General features: G+C 47.3%; 1 protein-coding gene across 1 annotated transcript in view; it reads right to left on the reverse strand.

Moving 5' to 3' along the window:
- Window positions 1–441: 441 nt before the first annotated feature.
- Window positions 442–19,062, reverse strand: part of FOXK2 (forkhead box K2) — a 78,749-nt gene continuing 60,128 nt past the window's right edge. The window contains exons 5-9 of the mRNA XM_070561296.1: window positions 18,700–18,893; window positions 17,697–17,872; window positions 16,342–16,638; window positions 15,912–16,121; window positions 442–3,613 (exon numbers count right to left, since the gene is read on the reverse strand). Of these exons, the coding sequence (XP_070417397.1) occupies window positions 3,417–3,613; window positions 15,912–16,121; window positions 16,342–16,638; window positions 17,697–17,872; window positions 18,700–18,893 (1,074 nt within the window). The 3' untranslated portion in view covers window positions 442–3,416. The remainder of the gene's footprint in view (window positions 3,614–15,911; window positions 16,122–16,341; window positions 16,639–17,696; window positions 17,873–18,699; window positions 18,894–19,062) is intronic.

Raw genomic sequence — 19,062 nt, forward strand, 5'->3', positions numbered from 1 at the left:
CAGCCTCAGGACTTCAGCAGTCCAGACCAGACTTTCGCGGGTGGACAAGCAGCGCTGCAGGGTGGGAACTTGAGCAGCCATGTGCCTCTTCAGACAAGATTTCCGTCTCACAGGAGGATGTGTCTCAAGTTGTCTGCAATGATCTTGATTCTTAGGTTGAGGGGCAAGTCTGCAGAAGAAATGGTAGTGACAACCACAACCTCAAAGTAAGTATTGAAACTCCAGTGTCAGAGATAAAAATCAGCAAGACTTTGTTACCACCGCCTGCAACCCCATCCTTTCCAGTGGTGGAACCTACTCTGCTGTCATGATGGCAGCCTCTTCGTACATCCACTCTGTGCTCCAGGCCTTTGGCGTGCTCAGAAAAGAGCACACGATAAAAGAGCAAAAAAGAAATGCCTGCTTACATTTATCAAAATGACAATGATACTCTGTATTCAATTAAAATTAATAAAAATATTTTATTGAATTTCAGGTCTTGGTACTTTTAAAATTTCAAATTGTTGCACACAAATCACCACTATACTTTCTAGAATAGTGGAGGTTAGGACTTGAAGATTGTCACTTATCACCTTGTGTCACATAGCATAGAAATCCCAAATCCTGGCCCCGCCCCACCCCTTCTGTGACTGCCGTCTGCTCTGTTGTTCTAGCGACGGGCGTATCGAAGGAGCTACTGATGCGAGAGGAGGGTCATCCCCAAACCATGCACAGACATCTTGGAATGCACCATGTCACGTGGGTCGTATGTGAGTTTACCTTTTGTATTTTTGTTTGCTTCAGGGCAAAGCTGCTGAAATGAAGTTTCTAGTCCCTCGGGGTGCTCAGAAGTTTGGCGAAGGTCCAAGCAGAGACTCCTTGGAAGAAGACACTTGGGAGCTGCCAGTGGACTGCTGGGAGGGGGTCCAGGGCAACACGCCTGCTGACGTAGCACCAGGCATCAGGCAGGAGGCAGGGACACGAGCTCAGTGACTCCTGGTGTGTGGAGCGCCTTTGGGAATTCACAGCTGAATTGAAAAAACTTAAAAAAGTGATAGCTTGCTAATCCATGGTTTTTTCCTGCCATCTCCTTGATATTCTTAAATTTCTATGTGCCAATGAATGCGCCAACTGAATAAGGCAGTGAGAAGGGAAAAGGAAAGAGACACCCTCACCTGTGAAAAAGGCACACTCCAGCTGCTGACAGCAAAAAACTATTCTTTCCTCCTCTTTAAAATTTGAGAACTGGGTATTTTTCTTCTCTATCATCCCAGCAGAAATCCCTCCAGACCCATAAAGTCTAAGTTTCAGGCTCAGAAGTAATGAACTGACGGACTGGGCTTACGTGGGAGCATCTCCTCGAGTCTCTGAATGGTGAAGGTTCCCTGCTGTGTGGACATGTCTCCAGGAGGATGCACAGCGCGTTCCCACTGGGGTTGTCTGGTCCATTCACCTACCTAGAGCTCATGGGCAGGGGCTCGCGGCAGTCATGACCAACAGGTCCGCACCACTCAGCGGAGTGACCTGACCCCCCACACAGGACACAGCACAATCTGAATTATTTGCAAACTGCAAACCTTTTGAGTAAAAAGACAAATAAAAATATACATTCCAAGGTATCCGTAAAGTGCCTGGAAGATGGAGATTGCTGCCCTGAAGTGCTCTGATCCATCCGTGCTTCAGTCTGCGACCTAGATTTTGCTACTGTCACACAAACGGTCTCATTCACATGATGGTTTCATTTTTATTTTTTAAATGGCTGAGTTATAAATCCAGCTAGTGTGCAGTAATTTCATAATTTTTAATATGCATTATCTGCAATAACATTGTGACAGCTCCATACTGTGGATTGACACACAATACTTAGAACAGATTTATCATATTTGGTCTTTAGGTAAATAATAAATGTTTTAAAATTGCCTAAATATACCATTCTGAGCTGTTTCATTCCACCAGGAAAATACAGGGTTTTTTCCCTCTTTTAAAAAAAATTAAATACCAAAATAACTACATTTAAATAAATAACGTTATGATGATGACATTTAAAAATTCACAATAAGGCCAAAGCCCTCTTTCTGTTTGCACGGCTGCTCAGCCCTGACCCCTGGAACACTCTGGAAGGTGAGTGGTATTCTTCTGGAGGAGCGTGGGCTAAGGCCTGTGGGCCTCCCGCTTCTCCTTGTCTCACCTTTGTTTCCTTTCCTCTCGCTTTTATTTTTTGTAGGAGAGAAGTCAGCCTTAGTATGGGATTCAGTTCTGAAAGGGTGAAGGGAATTTCCTATTACAAATCAGAAAACGACCCAGATGGTTCCAATGCTTAACAGAGGGCACTTGCTTCCGAGCCCCTTGTGTTAACACGCAGCTTCTGCTCCACCCCAGCAGCTGCTCTCACCATCAGTGGGGCAAACGCAGTGTAGACAGCTGGTCGGGCGATGCCGAGAGCTGGTGAGGGCACCTAAAACAACAGACGTGCCCCAGAGACCTGTGACATTGGTTTGAAAGGGTGTGTGATAAAAGACTGAATCTTTTTCCAGACGAAAGAGTCGTAGTTCTGTCGGGAGACTTGCTTTACTTAGAGTCAACACAAAGAACAAACAACAAAAAGGAGCAAGAAAGAGAACCAGTTAAGTGCAGCTCCACAAGCCGCGAGGCCAGCAGGAGTCCGGAGTCCTTTCCATCGTGCTTCTGTGCAGCCCGCGGGTATCTGTCTGTCACCGTCCGTCACACTGAAATGGAGGTGGATTAAATTCATCTGGCACCTGCTCTAACAGGGACAATGCGCATGTCACCAAGTAGCTCCATCTGAACTTTAACAGGACAGACAAAAGTAAATCATTCCATAGGCTGAAAACAAACAACAAAAACAAACAAAACTACGTTGTTTCTTTTCCCCAAATGAAATCACACCAACGGTCCTGTGTGATTCCAAAATTTCCAGAGTAGAAATGGAGTGATCTGAAATGTCAAAGACCCCATTATTTTGTAAAGAAAGAAAGTACACCTCAAAATATTCTAATTCCACATGTGAACAACAAAATACTGTCTCATCTACCAGCGCCAGCCCCTCGGGTCCTCTGAGGGCGGCGGGGGCTCCTGCCCCATCCCCTCGTGGGGGCCCCATCCCGGCAGATCCGCTTCGCACCAGGTGCCGTCCTCACTCAAGGACCGTGAGTCTTTACTCGGAGTTAAAAGCTGAGCGCAGGTGGGGAGACACTGCCAGAACCAGGTTTTGTTGCGTGTGTTCTGTTTGGGTCTGATTTCTGTCTTTAAATTAAGGAGTTTTAAGGCCGCCTGGGTTTTGTGTTTTCAGTGCTGAGGTGAAGTCCAACCGCAGGGCCCTCTGCCCACCGAGAATGCGCTCTGAGCCTCGGTGAGAGACAGTGTCTCCTTTTGGCACCACAGAGTTGATATTAAGGTAAGACAAGCTCTCCTGGTCACTAGTTCTGGATGCCCTTCTCCCTCACGGCTGCCGGCGGTGTGTCCACACTCAGGGCAATGACAATGCTTTCGCCATCCTCAGTCTTGACTCGCTTCAGCTCCGGCTGCTCTGACTGGTCACCATTCTGGCGCTTTGTGGGCAGAGAGGCCGACGCCGACGCGTGTGTCGCCAGCATGTGCAGGGGACTTGCCGCTGCTGCAGAGAGACAGTGAGTCAGACCCCAGACTCCAGGGTGAACCCTCGTCCCCTGTCAGGCCCCCACTGGCTCCACGCTCTGCCCAGAGGGCCAGCTTCTCTGTGTGACCCTGCATGGCCTACAGTGGCCAAGGGCACCAGGGCCTGGATTGGGCCCCTGGAGACAAGACACCTTGCAGCAAGTTAACTGTGTGATCACTGGGTGTTTTGATTAACAGTTGGCATCTTTTTTCTTAGTTCAAATGTTGTGCTATCTTGACAGAACCCCAGTGGAAACTGAGCCTCAGGGTCAGGGAAAGGGGGCATAGACAGCCGACGGCTTTACTGATGAGGCAAAGGGGCTGCCACCAGCGTTCTCCCCCATGCAGTGGCCCCTCACCCCTGACTTCCATGCTGATGCTCTCGGATCACCTCACACAAGAGGAGGGGAGCAGGGCACACGGCTCGGGCTAACCACGAACTGCAACAAGAGCTTGTCTGCGCCTGTTTCTCTCTATGGAGTTTACAAGCAGATATGTGCCCACGAGCCCCTGGGCTGGCTTCCTGGCTTCTCTTTGGCCCCATCTCCCCTGCCAAACCCTTCCTCTCTCAGGTCTTCATCATGGAGGGACCCTCCCTCCTTGTGGGCTTACGTGGGACTTTACCAGCTGGGCACAAGGGCCTCTACCACTCCCACCTTCACCTGTCCCATGTTCTGCACAACCAGGCAAATTCCAGGAGATGAACAAAAGAAGGGTCAGACTACATCAAGATAGTGCCACTTCCTCAAAGTGAGAAGGCAGGAGTAGGCTGGAGAGGAGGCCTGGAGCCACTCCACACAGGCTCAAGGAGAGGGGTCCTAGGAGGCACAGCATGCTACATAACCCGCCCACATGACCTGGAGAAGCTGCATCCTATCCAGGGAGACTGTGTGCTCCCATCCCATCCCCTCGTGCCCTGAGGGAGGTTTAGGACCAAGGCAAGAGATGGCCTGATGGGAGTCTTACCCACAGAGAAAGATGTATGTGCACAAAAGAAGCCTGGAACAGCAACCCTTGTCTCCTGAACATGCCTGAGTCCCTTGGTCTGACACAGACGCTGTCCCGCCACACTGATCTTACTAAATTAGATGTTAATGCTGTTGCTGGTGGAAGTCATAAATAGGTTTGCTTTGTGTGCTGCCTAAGAGTTTTCAGCATGAGTTTACACCAAGCTTTACAACTCTAGGTATTTTCATTTTAATACACTGCTTTGGCTGCCACAAGGGAACTGCAGAATTTCCTCCCAAGAAATGGAACTTGAAGCTAAGTAAAGAGATGACGCAGGGTATGCAAAATGAGAGAAACGTGAAGTCACGAGACACCCTCTGAGCTCCAATCCTGCTACGAGGCCAGTGCCTCCATCCTCATCTCCAGATTCAACGCCAGCCCAGAGTCCCAGCACGCTTTTGTGCAGGGACCTAAAATTCACGTGGCTCAATTACACCTCACTAAAGCTGAACGAAAAATCGCATGGCAATGCAAAGGACCTAGAATGGCCACAACAGTTTATAGAAAAGAACCGAATGCAGGACGGACACAGCCTGACCTCAAGGCTTTTTATAAAGGCACAGCAACAAGGACGTGAGGCGCTGTCACGGATGGCACACAGATTCAGGGAAGAGAAAGAAGCACTGGGAACAGACCGTCTGTCTATGATCAAGTGACTTTGGACTCAAGTGTCAGGGGAATTCAGTGGAGAGAGGGGAGTCTTTTCCACAACTGGGGCTGGAACAACTGAACACCAATTAAAGAAAAAAGAACCTTGGTCCTTACTTACTTTATACAAAATTTCACTCAAAATGGGTCACAGACCTAAATCTAAGAGCTAAAACTGTAAAATTCCTAAAACAAAGGATAAAATCTTAGTGACCTTGGGTTTGAGAAAGATCTTTTACGTAAACTATGGGGAGGAAAAGGGGCAGAAACTCTATAGAAAAAATTGACAAACTACACTTAATAAAAATGTAAATATTTTGCTCTTCAAAAGGCATTATTAATGAAAACAAAAAGCCATCCACAGACTGGGAGAAAATATTTGCAAACTATACATCTGACAGAAGACTTGTATCTAGAATATGAAAGAACTCATAACTCAGTCAAAAGGAAACAACTCTTTTTTTTTCTTCCCCAAAGCCCCAGTACATGACTGCATGTGCTAGTTGTAAGCTGTCCTACTACTTCTCTGTGAGCCGCCACCACAGCACAGCTACCGAGACAGGTGGTGTGGCTCCTCCACCAGGAAGGGCACCTGGGCTGCCGAAGTGGTGAGTACCGAACTTCAACCACTAAGGCCATCAGGGCTGGCTCAACAACTCAATTTTTAAAATGGGCAAAAGATCTGAACAGACATTTCAGCAAAGACATTCAGATGTAAAATAAGCACACAGTAGGATGCTCAATATCAGGAATCATTAAGAAAATACAAATTGAAGCCAATAAAAAAAACTAGAAAAGCTAAACAAAGACTGGCCACACCAAATGCTGGGGAGGATATGGCACCACTGGAGCTTTCGTCCACGGCTGGTGAGAATGGAAAACGGTATAACCACTGAAAAATGATTTTTCAGTTTCTTAAAAAATTCTGTATCTACCATATGACTCAGCCATTCTACTCTTAGATATTTACCCAAGAGAAGTGAGAGCATTTGTCCACTGGAAATAAATTAAAGAACAAAGTGGGTAGACATGAAGAAAAAGCTAAGAAAGTGACAAAGGGATTATGCTCTCTCCTGCTCCAGGCCTCACTCTCCATGCAGGTCCTTCTGTTCTCTGTCTCTACCTAGAACCTGGCAGGAGGGGCTGCTGGCCTCTTGGGTTCCCAGTGGCTATGAGACCCAGCAAGGACGTCCCTTGGGAAGGAGGAGAACTGCCAGTCCTATCAGTGCCCTGAGGCGGGGCACCCAAGTCCTGATTTCATCGTCAAGCCTTCCCCAAACCAAATATGGGAAACACGGCCAGGGAAGCAGAGCTGATGAAGAGGCAAGACAGAAGGATGGAGCCACCATGGCTGCCCTAGTAAGTAGGGAGAGAGGGCATGAAAAAGGAGTCAAGCTCTAGAAGACAAGCTGGCAACACAACCCCAGGGCTGCACAACCCGACTGACCTTTCAACCCAGCCTGAAGAAAATCAGGGCTACCCCTTAGTGACTGGTGACTCAGTGCCTCCAGGAAGGTGCAGAGGAGCACGGAGCTGGGATGGGGAGAGGGTGTCACCCCCTGAAGAGCTCCTTCCCAGTGCCCCGCCTGTGAGGATACGCAGTGGCCGCTGCACACCCTGCTCGGCTAATGCAATGGCGTGGGGCCACCAGGATGAGCCACCAGCCCAGGAAGGAATTCTGCAACTTAGACCAACCTTTCCTGTGCCATGACTCTGAAAAACATCAAGTTGTGGGACTCTTTGGACCACTTTCCATCTGCTCTTTCCCACACTCACAGGGACCTCAGGCATCGCTGCCATGTTGCACAGTCATGAGACAACACCTGTCCAACTTGATTCTCACTGGACTAGCTATGGACAGGAGAGACCTTTCAGATCCTGGCCACCTGGGTGACCACAAAGGAGTGGCCTTGACTTCATCTGCTTCATCTACCAGGCCTGTCCTGACACTGGCTTCATACTCACTGAGGCCCCTCATGCGAGACACAAGGGGTCGGAGAGAACATCCTTTTGGGCAGCCAGGCCTGAAGGGGGCTTTGGAGGCCAAGGTCCTCCCAAACATAAGACCAGCCCAAGCGCTGATGCCAGATACCCCGGAGAGCTGTTAAGCTTCCAGCCGTGAAAGGACAGGTCCCCTGACCTAATGTGGCTCTGCGCACAGCCATGCCTTCAAGGAACAAGGGGACCCGTGGCTGGACCCTGGTTAACGTGGGGCTGATGATTCCATCTCCACTGTGTGTTCACTCATCTGTTCCTTCATTCATTCACTGAAGAGTAAGTGCTGTGTCCCCTTTATGAATAAGGGCCTGTGTGGGTGCTGGGGCAGTGCTGACATGGAGCCTGCGTTCTTCCAGCCGGACAGACACACCACACTTCTGATTATACTCTCTCAGCCCTGTGGCACATGGCGGAGATACACAGAGAACCATGGCCTAGTTGGAGGAGACGCCTCACAAAATTCTGGCTTACATCAATGTTACTTCAGGCTGTGAAGCTGTTGTAGAGTCAGAGCAGAATGTGAAGGTTAACAGTCGGCCGGGGGCAAAGGATCAAAGCCTGAAAACCGGTCTGAATGGAAGAATGGGACAGCATGGTGGGGACAGGGCAGCAGAGAGTAGTACCTGCCTGTCCAGGAGGAAGGATCTGGGGACAAGGCTACGCTCCAGCAAATAAAGCATCACTTTGGTTCCTCAGCCATGCTGAGCACTGTCTCCCGCTAACGGTGACGTGCAAACCCTTAAGGAAGGAGACAGAAAGAAAATGAAACAACCAGGGCAGGAAGGAAGATGCGGAGCAGGACAGGTTTCAGCATGAAGAGGTGGCAAATGCAGCTGAGAGGACGCTCCAGGCCACATGGAGCAGATGGGACACTGGCTAAGCACAGTGTTGGCCCAAAATTCCAAATGCTATCAAATGACAGAAAGCAGTTTAAAAAGGTCACATAACCATAAGCATGCTAGTGAACCAGACGTGTGCATGAGTCTTGGAAGCGGAAAGCAGCCAGATCTGTGACCAAGAAGCCAGAGCTGAGAGCCACCCTGCAGCTGGACTCCTTCCACCTCTCCATTCCCCGTGAGCACTGGGGGCCGAGGGCCATAGAAGGGTCACCCAAAATGCCGGACTTTCTTCCGTGTACCTTTTAAACAGAAGCGGCCCATGCCCTCCCCACACTGGAGGCAGCAGTACCTGCAGCTCAGGGCAGCGCTGTCCTGAGCATAAGCTGGGTGCATGCCTGGGGCAACAGACTTCCTTTCCCAAAAGTGAGAGGGCGGTTGTGGTGACGTGTGCACGCTGCTCCATGCAGCCCTCTAAGAAACCACACAAAGCCCCCTGGGAAGGCCAAGCAGGCTCCTGGGGAAGCAGAAGAGGGCACAGTCTTCTCCATCAGGATGCTCAGCCCTCAGACACACAGTGCGTCAGCAGGCAGATGCAACTGCAGAGGCACCTTCCAAGGGTATGCCAGAGCTGTCCTGACTCCTCTCACCCCCCACCCATGCACCAGCGTGGTCTACATGCACAGGCAGGGTCCTTCCTTTGCCTGAAGCATGTTACTCCCTGCCCTCTCCCAGTGCATCCTCCACCATGGCTCACAGGCCCCTGCGTCCCACAGCAGCCTCCTCACGGCTGTGAACATCCCTGCAATGGTCATCTTGTGCTCAGATGCTCACTGGTCTCTGATGCCACTCGCTTGCCACATCTCCCACATCACTGGCCCCTGGCCCTGCACTTCTCCTAGCCAACTGACTGTCCTGTTCAGTTTCCTATCTGTGTCCTGTGATACGCTCTCCACGAGGGCAGGGGACTCTGCTCCCATCTGGGAACAACACATGGACACATTTCCTGCTACGGCCCAGCACCACCTGCTCCTAAGAAATGCCTGACACAGACATGAGTGACTCAGTGCCCAGAGCTGGGCAACGTGAGACAGGAGACCAGCTTAGGAGGGCCGAGCCTCTGTCCCAGGGGAAAGACAGGGTGGGGTTCCCTAACCGATCAAGACACACCTTGGTTTATGTGTGTTTCTGGTTAAAGACAACTTATTTCCTCTATACTAGTGCTTCATTAACACTGAACTCATGCCTGCAGGAAGCTCAGCTAACAGTCAAGTCTTCCCAGATGACACTTCACAGCCTCCTGTGCCTGAGCACTAAGGCTTTGCAGTACTATGCTTGGGGGTCATTTTAAATGGCAAAATCACCAACAAACAGCACAAAACATGAAAAAGTAGCAGTGACAGACTGAGAAAAGGATGCGTGTTCACAGTACAAGAGCTGAAACTAGGAGGAGGAACATCCCTGTGTCCCACCTCAGCTGGGAAGCAGCAGGTCCAACTCAAACATTTTGTTGCTCTGCACATGCCCACAAATGACTGGGAAAACGCAGAGTACTGATTTGGGAGTTACAAATAAATTTCAGTGAGCAGGCGAAACTTGCAAATATAAAGAATCCACAAATACTGAGGATCAACTGTGTAAGATCAGCTCCCAGAAGTCCCACAGAATGTCAGCCTCAGATGGGTAGGTGCCACAGATGCAGAGCTGCCCAAGGCTACACAGCAGCAGTGGGTGGAGGCAGAATGAAGCCCTGGGGCAGGGGTGGGATAACGACAGCACCCCCTCAGAACAGATGGTTCTGCCTTACTTGGTGAACCCATGTGAGCCTGAGCCGAGCCCCTGGAAGTTCCCAGTAGCAACTCCCTGCACACCAGCCCCGGGGATGCACAGCGCAAAAGGCTGTGCTGGTCAAGTGGGTGCTCTGCTTGCTCCAACTACAGCCCTGCAACTGATTCCTGAAGGAGGTTGGGGTGTAAACAGGAATGTTGGGCTAAGTCAACAGAGCACCCCATGCAGGTACGAAGATGTGGGCCACCCCCAACTGTCACATCCAGCCCCACAAAATCCTTTTGCCTCCTTAACCCAGAAAAAAAGCATCCAACACAATTCAACACCCTTTCATGATAAAACTACTCACCAGGGGCCGGCCCCGTGGCCGAGTGGTTAAGTTCGCCCGCTCCGCTGCAGGCGGCCCAGTGTTTCGTCGGTTCGAATCCTGGGCACGGACATGGCATTGCTCTGAGCCACACTGAGGCGGCGTCCCATGTGCCACAACTAGAAGGACCCACAACTAAGAATATACAATTATGTACTGGTGGGCTTTGGGGAGAAAAAGGAAAAAAATAAAATCCGTAAAAAAAAACCTACTCACCAAACCAGGAAAGAAGGAAAATGCCTCAACATATAACAAAGTCCATCTCTGACAAGCTCACAGCTCACATCAGCCTCAAGTGAAAGACTGGCTGCTTCCCCCTCAGACGGAGAACAAGACGAGGACGCCTGCTCTCCCCACTGCTACTGGACTCCGCATTGGCGGGCCTTGCCATGGAAGGCACCCACATGGGGACGGAAGCGAGACTCTGCTGGTAGATGGCATGTTTCTTATAGAGAGGAAATCCTGATAAATCCACATACAAAAATGCCCAAACCATAATAAATGAATTCAGCAAAGTTGCAGGGGACAAGATCAACACGCAAAAATCAGTTGCATTTCTATACAACAGAAATGAACAATGTAAAAAGGAAGGTAAGAAAATAATTCCATTTAGAAAGAAGAATAAAATAGAAAGAAATATGACCAAGACTTAAATGCTTCAAGATCTATATAGTGAAAACTATAAAGCAGTGTTGAAAGAATTTAACGAAGACCTAAGTAAACAGGAAGACATCCCACGCTCACAGGTCAGGAGACTTCACACGGTTAAGACGGGGCCCACAGACGGCTGCGACCTCTACCAAAGCCCCAAACGCCTTTTTGCAGAAACGGGAAAGCTGACTCTAAAAGTCACATGGAGTTGCAAGGTATACAGAATAGCCAAAACAATCTTTAAAAAGAGGAACATAGTTGGAGGACTCACACTTCTTGGAATCAAAACTTCCTACAAAGCTACAGTAATCAAAATAGTGCGGTTTTGGTATGAGAACAGACGTGAAGATCAATGAAACAGAACTGAGAGAAATAAATCCAACAGAGGTCAAGTGGTTTCCAACAAAGATGCCAAGACCATTCAATGTGGAAAGAACAGTCTCCTCAACACATGGTGGCAGGATAATTGGATATCCACACGCAAAAGGACGAAGTCAGGCCCTGACATCACATTATACACAACAATTAACTCAAAATGGATCAAAGACCTAAACATAAGAGCTAAAACTCTAAAACTCTTAGTAAAAGAAACATAGGGGTAAGTCTTCATGACTTCAGGTTTGGCAATGGATTCTTAGACATGACACCAAAGCATAAAAAACAAAAGGGAAAACAGGTAAACTGAACTTCATCAAAGTTAAAAATTTTTGTGAATTAAAGACACTATCAAGAAAGTGAAAAGACAAACCTACTGAATGGGAGAAAATATTTACAAATCATGTATCTGATCAGGACCCAGTATCCAGAATATATAAAGAGTTCCTACAACTCAACAACAAAAAGACAAATGACCTAATTAAAAAATAGACAAAGGACTTAAATAGACATTTCTTCAAAGAAGATACACAAATAGCCAATATACACATGAAAAAAACATTCAACACTATTAGTCATGAGGGAAATGAAAATCAAAACCAGAGTAAGTTATCATTTCACACCCATTAAGATGGCCACGATCAAAAAAAACCTGGAAAATAAGTGTAGGTGAGGATGTGGATAACTCAGAACTCTCATAGATCATTGGTGGGAACATAAAATGTTGCAGCCACTGTGGAAAACAGTTCAGTGGTTCCTCAATAAATTAAACACTGAATTACCATATGACTCAGCAATTTCATTTCTAGGTATATACCTAAAAGAAATGAAAACAAAGACTCGAACAAATACTTGTACACGAATGTTCACAGCAGCACTATTCACAATAGCCAGAAAGCACAAACAACCCGAATGTCCATCAACCAATTAATGAATGAATAAACAAAACGGAAACATAGGGGCCGGCCCCGTAGCCAAGTGGTTAAGTTTGAGTGCTCTGCTGCAGCGGCCCAGGGTTTTGCCAGTTCGGATCCTGGGCATGGACATGGCACCGCTCATCAGGCCATGTTGAGGCGGCGTCCCACATGCCACAACTAGAAGGACCCACAACTAAGATACACAACTATGTACAGGGGAGATTTGGGGAGATAAAGCACGGGGGGAAAAAAAGGAAACATATTCAGCCATGAAAAGAAATGATGTACTGACACACTACAACATGGATGAACCTTGAAACATAATGCTAAGCAAAAGAGGGTAGATATGAAAGGCCACATATATATCATATAATTCCGTTTATAGGAAATACGCCGTATAGCTAAATCCACTGAGACAGAAAGCAGATCAGTCGTTAACGGGTTAGGGTAAGTGGGGAGTGACTGCTAACAGGTACGAGGCTTCCTTTTGGGGTGATGAGAATGCTTTTGAACTAGTTAGAGGTGATGTTTTTCAAAACATTGTGAATGTACTTAATGCCACTAGATTGTACTATTTTAAAATAGTAACCTTTATGTAGATTTCACCACACACACACAAAAAAAAGAAAAAAGCAGAACAAACTATTTGAACCCTAAGGAGACAGTGAGTATAAAAGAATTATTGTTGGGGCTGGCCTGGTGGTGCAGCGGTTAAGTGCACATGTTCCGCTTTGGCAGCCCAGGGTTCACCGGTTTGGATCCCGGGTGTGGACATGGCACCACTTGGCAAGCCATGCTGTGGCAGGCGTCCCACATACAAAGTAGAGGAAGATGGGCACAGATGCACAGTCTTCCTCAGCAAAAAGAGGAGGATTGGCCGCAGATATTAGCTCAGGGCTAATCTTCCTCAAAAAAAAAAAAAAAAAAAAAGAATTATTGTTAATTTTAAAAATTAATATGGTATGGTATGATAATAATGGTACTGTGCTTATATATTAAAAGAGAGTCCTTATCTCCTAGAGGTGCATGCTGAAATATTAACAGATGAAGTAACGTTATGTCTGGATCTGGATGGGGAGGAGATGGAGAAAAACGGAATAAGACTGGCTGTGAGTTAATTTCCAGAATGTCTGATATTTTCAATTTACAACAAAAATATTAAAGCTTCTGATTTTCAAAGTTCATTAATATAACAGGTACTGCTTTCCTTTCTCAAGAGTGACTTTCAAGGGTGACGGAGGTCAGAGTTAGGTCATGCAGCATCCCAGCACCACCTGACACTGTTTCCAGGAAAACCATGTCCAGAGCCTCCACTTGCCACGTCATCTTTCTTAAAGCTCACCTGCCATCTCCTCCTCTTTCTCCACAGCCTCTCTCACCCACTCAGCTGGGCGCTGCCTTTGGGGATGAAAACACTGGGATAGAGCACGGAACACTGGAACAGCTGCAATGGCCAGTGACGTGACCCTGAGTTATCACTGACTGGATAATAAATCCTTTTCCAAGCCAAGTGATTTCTAAGTAAAAGACTGCAATCAAGTTGAAGGAAAACCAATCAAATTTCCCACTAACAGATAATTTAAAATAGTTTTTGCTAAAAGGTGACTGCAACTAGGACTTTCAGCATTTCTTCCAGTCTCCCTTCTAGGTAGGAACAAGGTCTGAGGGCTGACGCAGTAATGCCTACAGCAGTGATTTCAAGGATAACAGATAATTTGTGTGGTTTTCTTTAAAGCCCTGAAATATTAGGAAATGCATCTTTAATACAATTTTAATATTTGATTTTTAATATTACATTTTTGCTTTTGCTCAATTCTGTAGTAACAACAACTGATAAATCAATCCTTATAGTCACAAACAATTAAATCTGTAATATTTTAATTTTTTTTGTTGCAGAAAAAAACATGCTCAGTAAGACTTCCAAGAATAAGTCTATGGCATTAGTATGAAATCAGCAGGAGGTAGGAATGTGTGAGACTGAACTACAACGGCAGGACAGCCTGTCTGTCTGCGTGTTTATACGTGGGTAAGAGCATCAAACTAGGGCAGTATTCAGAGCCAGTAGCACGTGCAAAAGAATGAAGTAAAAGTTTTGTTTTTTTTTTAATTGTAAGACATCAATATTTTTAGTAGGGGAAAATTTAATCCCTTGTTTATTAAATTTATCATGAAAAATTTCAGATAGCAACTTAAACATGTGAAAGGGATACAGATTTTTTCAAACTCTTTCCAACAGACAGGTAGACATAAAAGGCCCCTGACCTGCACCAGCGGTTCTCAGACTACCTGGAATGTGTCAGAAATGCACATTCTTGGGCCCCAGGCCAGACCTGCTCAGTCAGGGATTCTGAGAGGGAGCCCTCGAGTGATTCTGAGGCATATGACATCTGGGAATCACTGGCCCACACCATGGCTTAAGACTAGGAAGAACGACACTGACCAGAAACGGACCATCCATCTCTCAGTGCCACCTGCTTCCAGCCGCACGTATCAAGACCATCCACGATGACGAAGTGGTTCAGACACAAAAGGAGAACAAGGCCCACACTACTCGTACTTGCTTAGGAGACACAGGGCTTGAGGAGCAAAGCATTTTAAATGGGCAACTGACTGCAAATTTCTCAATTTAGCCACACGTTGGTGTGTGTTAGCTATTACTTAAAAACAAAAAACTCTCAGGAAGTTAGTCTTCCCCAAAAGAAGATCCAAATCTTGCTCTGCCATTAAATTTGGGGAGTGGCAGGGTGGGAGCCTGAATCACACGAGGTAATGCACGTCTTGCGGACCCCCATTCCTTAAACAGCTCAGTGAGGATTTGGAAGTCAACGGAATGAAGTCTTCTGTTCCCTACCCTCTTTCAAAGAAAGGATTGATGCCAGAGAGCTGGTTTTGGCCGGCAGCTTCTGATTTTACTGCTTGAGGCCCTGCAGGTCCTGGGATTGGGCCAATGCAGCATCGCGATGGCCCACACATGCGGACAACATCACTCCAGAGGCCGGGGCGGGGGCCCTCAGCTAAAACGACTGGATGCCAGCCCCAGGACCCACACACTCGAGCTGACTGCACAGCCAGCCAGGACTCTCCTGCTCACACTGCTTCACAGGGCTGGGCAGGGGAGGTTCTCTCCGTTTGTCTAAAAGCCAAGCTCCCTCAATCTGTTCCATCTTCTCTACTCATCTACATCAGAACATTCGTGGAGAGCTACGTGCACAGGGCTCCAAAGGACTTTCAGAGCGAAGAGCACGGAAGAGCAGTTTTCTCTCCTTCCACCGTCAGACACACTCTCGAGCACACCACCACTCCCAGGGGAGAGCACCGTCACGGGATGGGTCAGCTGTGACACCATTCCTAGGGGACATTTCAGAAATCAGGTTCCACCACCCAAACCTCAGGTTGCTTTAGGCCACACCCAGGTATCTATAAAAGGCAGGGATATTTGTCTCTCTCTAGGTATTTAGAAATGCTTATCTCTTTCCAGATGGCTCCTCTAATGGGAACCCCAGGAGAGCCCATTCCCACAACCGCTTCCTCGGTGTCCTACAGCTGAGAAATACAAACATTCCCTCAGACAAAAAATTAAAATTGTAACAATCGGAATCAAAACACTGAACACCACCCTTCATAAAAAGGGGAGCCAAGGATCTTGGCTCTCAGTACGAGCGCCCAGTTACCCGTGAGGACACTGCTTACCACTGTTCACCTGGCCGTGGATGGCGGCGGGGATGGGCACCACATGAGTCCCGTTCTGCGTGACAGTTTTTATGGGTAGCTGGTGCTGACCTAGAGGTGCCTGCTGCACTATGGTGACCGTCTGGACAGGGGTGGCCTGTGATGTCTGAATGATCCGGCTAGCAGCACCTAGCGTGGCATGGCTAATCGCAGGAATAGGTTCTACTTTCACTGAAATTAAAAAAAAAGTAAAAAAGAAGAAATGACACCACCTAATATTACTAGAAAGCTTATAGAAATCTCACCAGTTTAAAATAAAATAATCGGGTGGCTAACAGATCTGCTCTAAAACCAGGCTAAGTAACATGTTAGGGAGGAGTTGGGATGAACAGGTCTGCTGGGTTTCTAAGAGCTTGAAAAGCCGCCTGAAGCACGTGCTTCCGCTGCTCACCTTTTACTTCTCTGTGATCTCCATTCTCTTGCGGCTCTGCCTTAGGAGGGGCCAGCACAGCTGCCTGAGTGACCACGGTCTGCCCGGCAACAGTGTATGTGTTTGCTGGGGCCAGTCCGCCCACGCTGGTGACAGACACTGCTGGGATCTGGTGGACGACGTGAACTGTCTGCACGACGGGCTGCTGGGAGGTCGAGGTGGTCACAGGGGCGGCAACAGCGTAGGTGACGGGCTTGATCGTCGGAGGCAGCTGCCGTTGCACAGCGATTAAAACGGGCTGACTAGACAGAGGTGAGCCTGCCAAGGATGAGGAGGAGGGGAGCAGAGATGAGGCCTCGAGTCCCATGTTCCTCCAACCAGAGTTTCCCTGAACCAAATAGCTACAAACACTCACCAACCACACACAGGCTAGTTTAACAAAACAGGACACAGTCCCCTGCCACCTTGTAATGGTAAAGTCACTCATGATGAGAGAAATGTATTTTAATGGGGCTATTTAATTTGTAAAAGGCTAAAAATGCCATCTGCTCCATCAGATCTCTTACAGTACCTCTTCCCACAGTTCTTTCCTCATGAAAAAGAAAACGTCAACATAGGATATGGGAACAAGCTGCCCACGGAGGCTCAAACGAGGGGGCCACACTCCCCTGGGATCAGTGTTCATCTTGCAATGGGTGCAAGAGACCTGGAAAGTTCAGAGACAGAGTTGGGCCTTTAAAAGCTCTGCCAACCAACCTCTACTCTTTTTCGTTTGGGCTTGGAGTAAGGAAGACACACCAATGGCAGGAGCTACAGACAGGGCGGGGCTGGGGGGTTGGCTAGCATGGCCAGGAATTCCAACATATCAAAAAGCACATTTTGCCAACCAACTAGGAGCCATAATAGAATTACTTTGGATACATTTTCACACTACATATTTTTAAAAGAAACTCCCCAGGGCACACATTTTTATTCCACATTGTGACTTTATAAGTAAACTGTGAAATGCTCATCTATTCATTAAATGGACATTATTTTTGCCGCCAATCAATGTCTAGTTTACCTAATTTATCTTATCTCTTTTTGGGAGAAGTCTTTGTCATGGATTTTTCAATGATAAAGCAACTAAATGAAAAACATGTTAATTCTAAATTATTTCAGGTATCTACACACTGTCACATAAAAGAATGTTCACTGATTTTCTTAAACACTCACAGTGCTATTACTTTTTCAGAGCCTAAACACTCAGGTACTGAGCAGAAATTTCAGGTACAAGGTATGAAGGAACAAGGCCTCTTGCTGTTTCGTTTCTGACATGCCCCGCTCACGCGCCCCTGACTGCCCCTCGCCCACACACTCGCCCTCTGGCGTCTCACCTGGTGCGCTCTGGGCAAACCGAGCCTCCTGGATGACGGCCAGTTTGGGCTGTGAGGCGCCAGGCTCGGGCTCCAGGGGGGCCGGTGAACCTTCCCTCGACAGGCTCTCAGGGGTCTGGGCGCCACTGGAGTGAGCAGACAGCACTCCAGCGTGATTGGGAGAGGCTGGGGCACTTCTGTGTTACCAAAAAGAAGACAGTGGATTTACACAGGTAAAGCACTCACAAAGCTGCTTCGTCGTTTTAATAAGCGTATTTTGCAAAAAGGGGTGTAATTTGTCTTCTGCCAACCAACTACAGTTCCATAAGTCTTATTTTCTCAGAGAATGCCTGTCACCTGAGACGGACAGGCAGCAAGATTTGCTCAGCTGTGACAAAGCCACCATGCGCCGGGGCACCGCTGCTCCACGCCCAGCGCAGGCCGCACAGCCACGGAGCTGGACTGGCTGCCCTCTCTAAGTAGCTCCCGTCCACAGTCAGGCAGCAGGAGCTGGCAGTGTGCGAGTCGGTGAGGCTTAAGACTTATGTTACGGTCATTTCTTTTTTTTGTTTAAAAACAGTTTCTATTAATGAAGCTAAAAATGTGTAATTTTAAAATCAGGCAATTAATATTGTATAAATCAATCTTGAATTTAAGCAGCTAAAAGTTAGCTTTAAAAAACTTTTCAAATGTGAAGGGAAAGGAAAAAACACTCTTCATCAATGTGGTAGTGTTACATTGCCGACTCATCATATTAGCAATATGCAACGAGTTCAACAAAGTAACAGTTGGCACATGGGAATGGAGTTTAAAGTAAAACTTCAAAAACAACCTGAATTGTTTTGGACCACTAGAAACAAAAATACATGTGTAGCATCCAAGACTTTTTTCAAATCCCCATCCCAACATTTAATCATAATGCATTTGGTAGTTTCTTCATTTTCAAAAGGAAAATTTACCAATACATCACAGGTAAATTGACTGACCATTAAGTGAGGTCTTTTTGTTTGTCTTTTTTCCTTACCTAGATGAGAGCGGTCCCAGAGGGGTTCTAAAGCAAGGCACGCCCCTAGGCCGTCTTTTCCTAAAAGCCTGCTCTATTAATTTGCTTTCAGAGGCAGGATCTATCCTCCAGAATGAGCCTTTGCCTGGTTCTTCCTGGGAACGTGGTACTTTGATGAAATAACGATTCAGAGAGAGATTGTGGCGAATTGAATTCTATGAAACATAAAAAAATACGTAGAATTCATATATTTCTTTGCTGAGAAATAAAAATGTGCCCCAGTTTTAGTGCCCTGCAAAGCAGAAACCTAGGTGTTGGGCTCCTGCAGAGGGCAGAGGTTTAAAAGGACCACTGCGCTGGCTGGAAGGAAGCAGCCCTCTCCCC

Source organism: Equus przewalskii, chromosome 10 (assembly GCF_037783145.1).
Source record: "Equus przewalskii isolate Varuska chromosome 10, EquPr2, whole genome shotgun sequence".
NCBI classification, from domain to species: domain Eukaryota; kingdom Metazoa; phylum Chordata; class Mammalia; order Perissodactyla; family Equidae; genus Equus; species Equus przewalskii.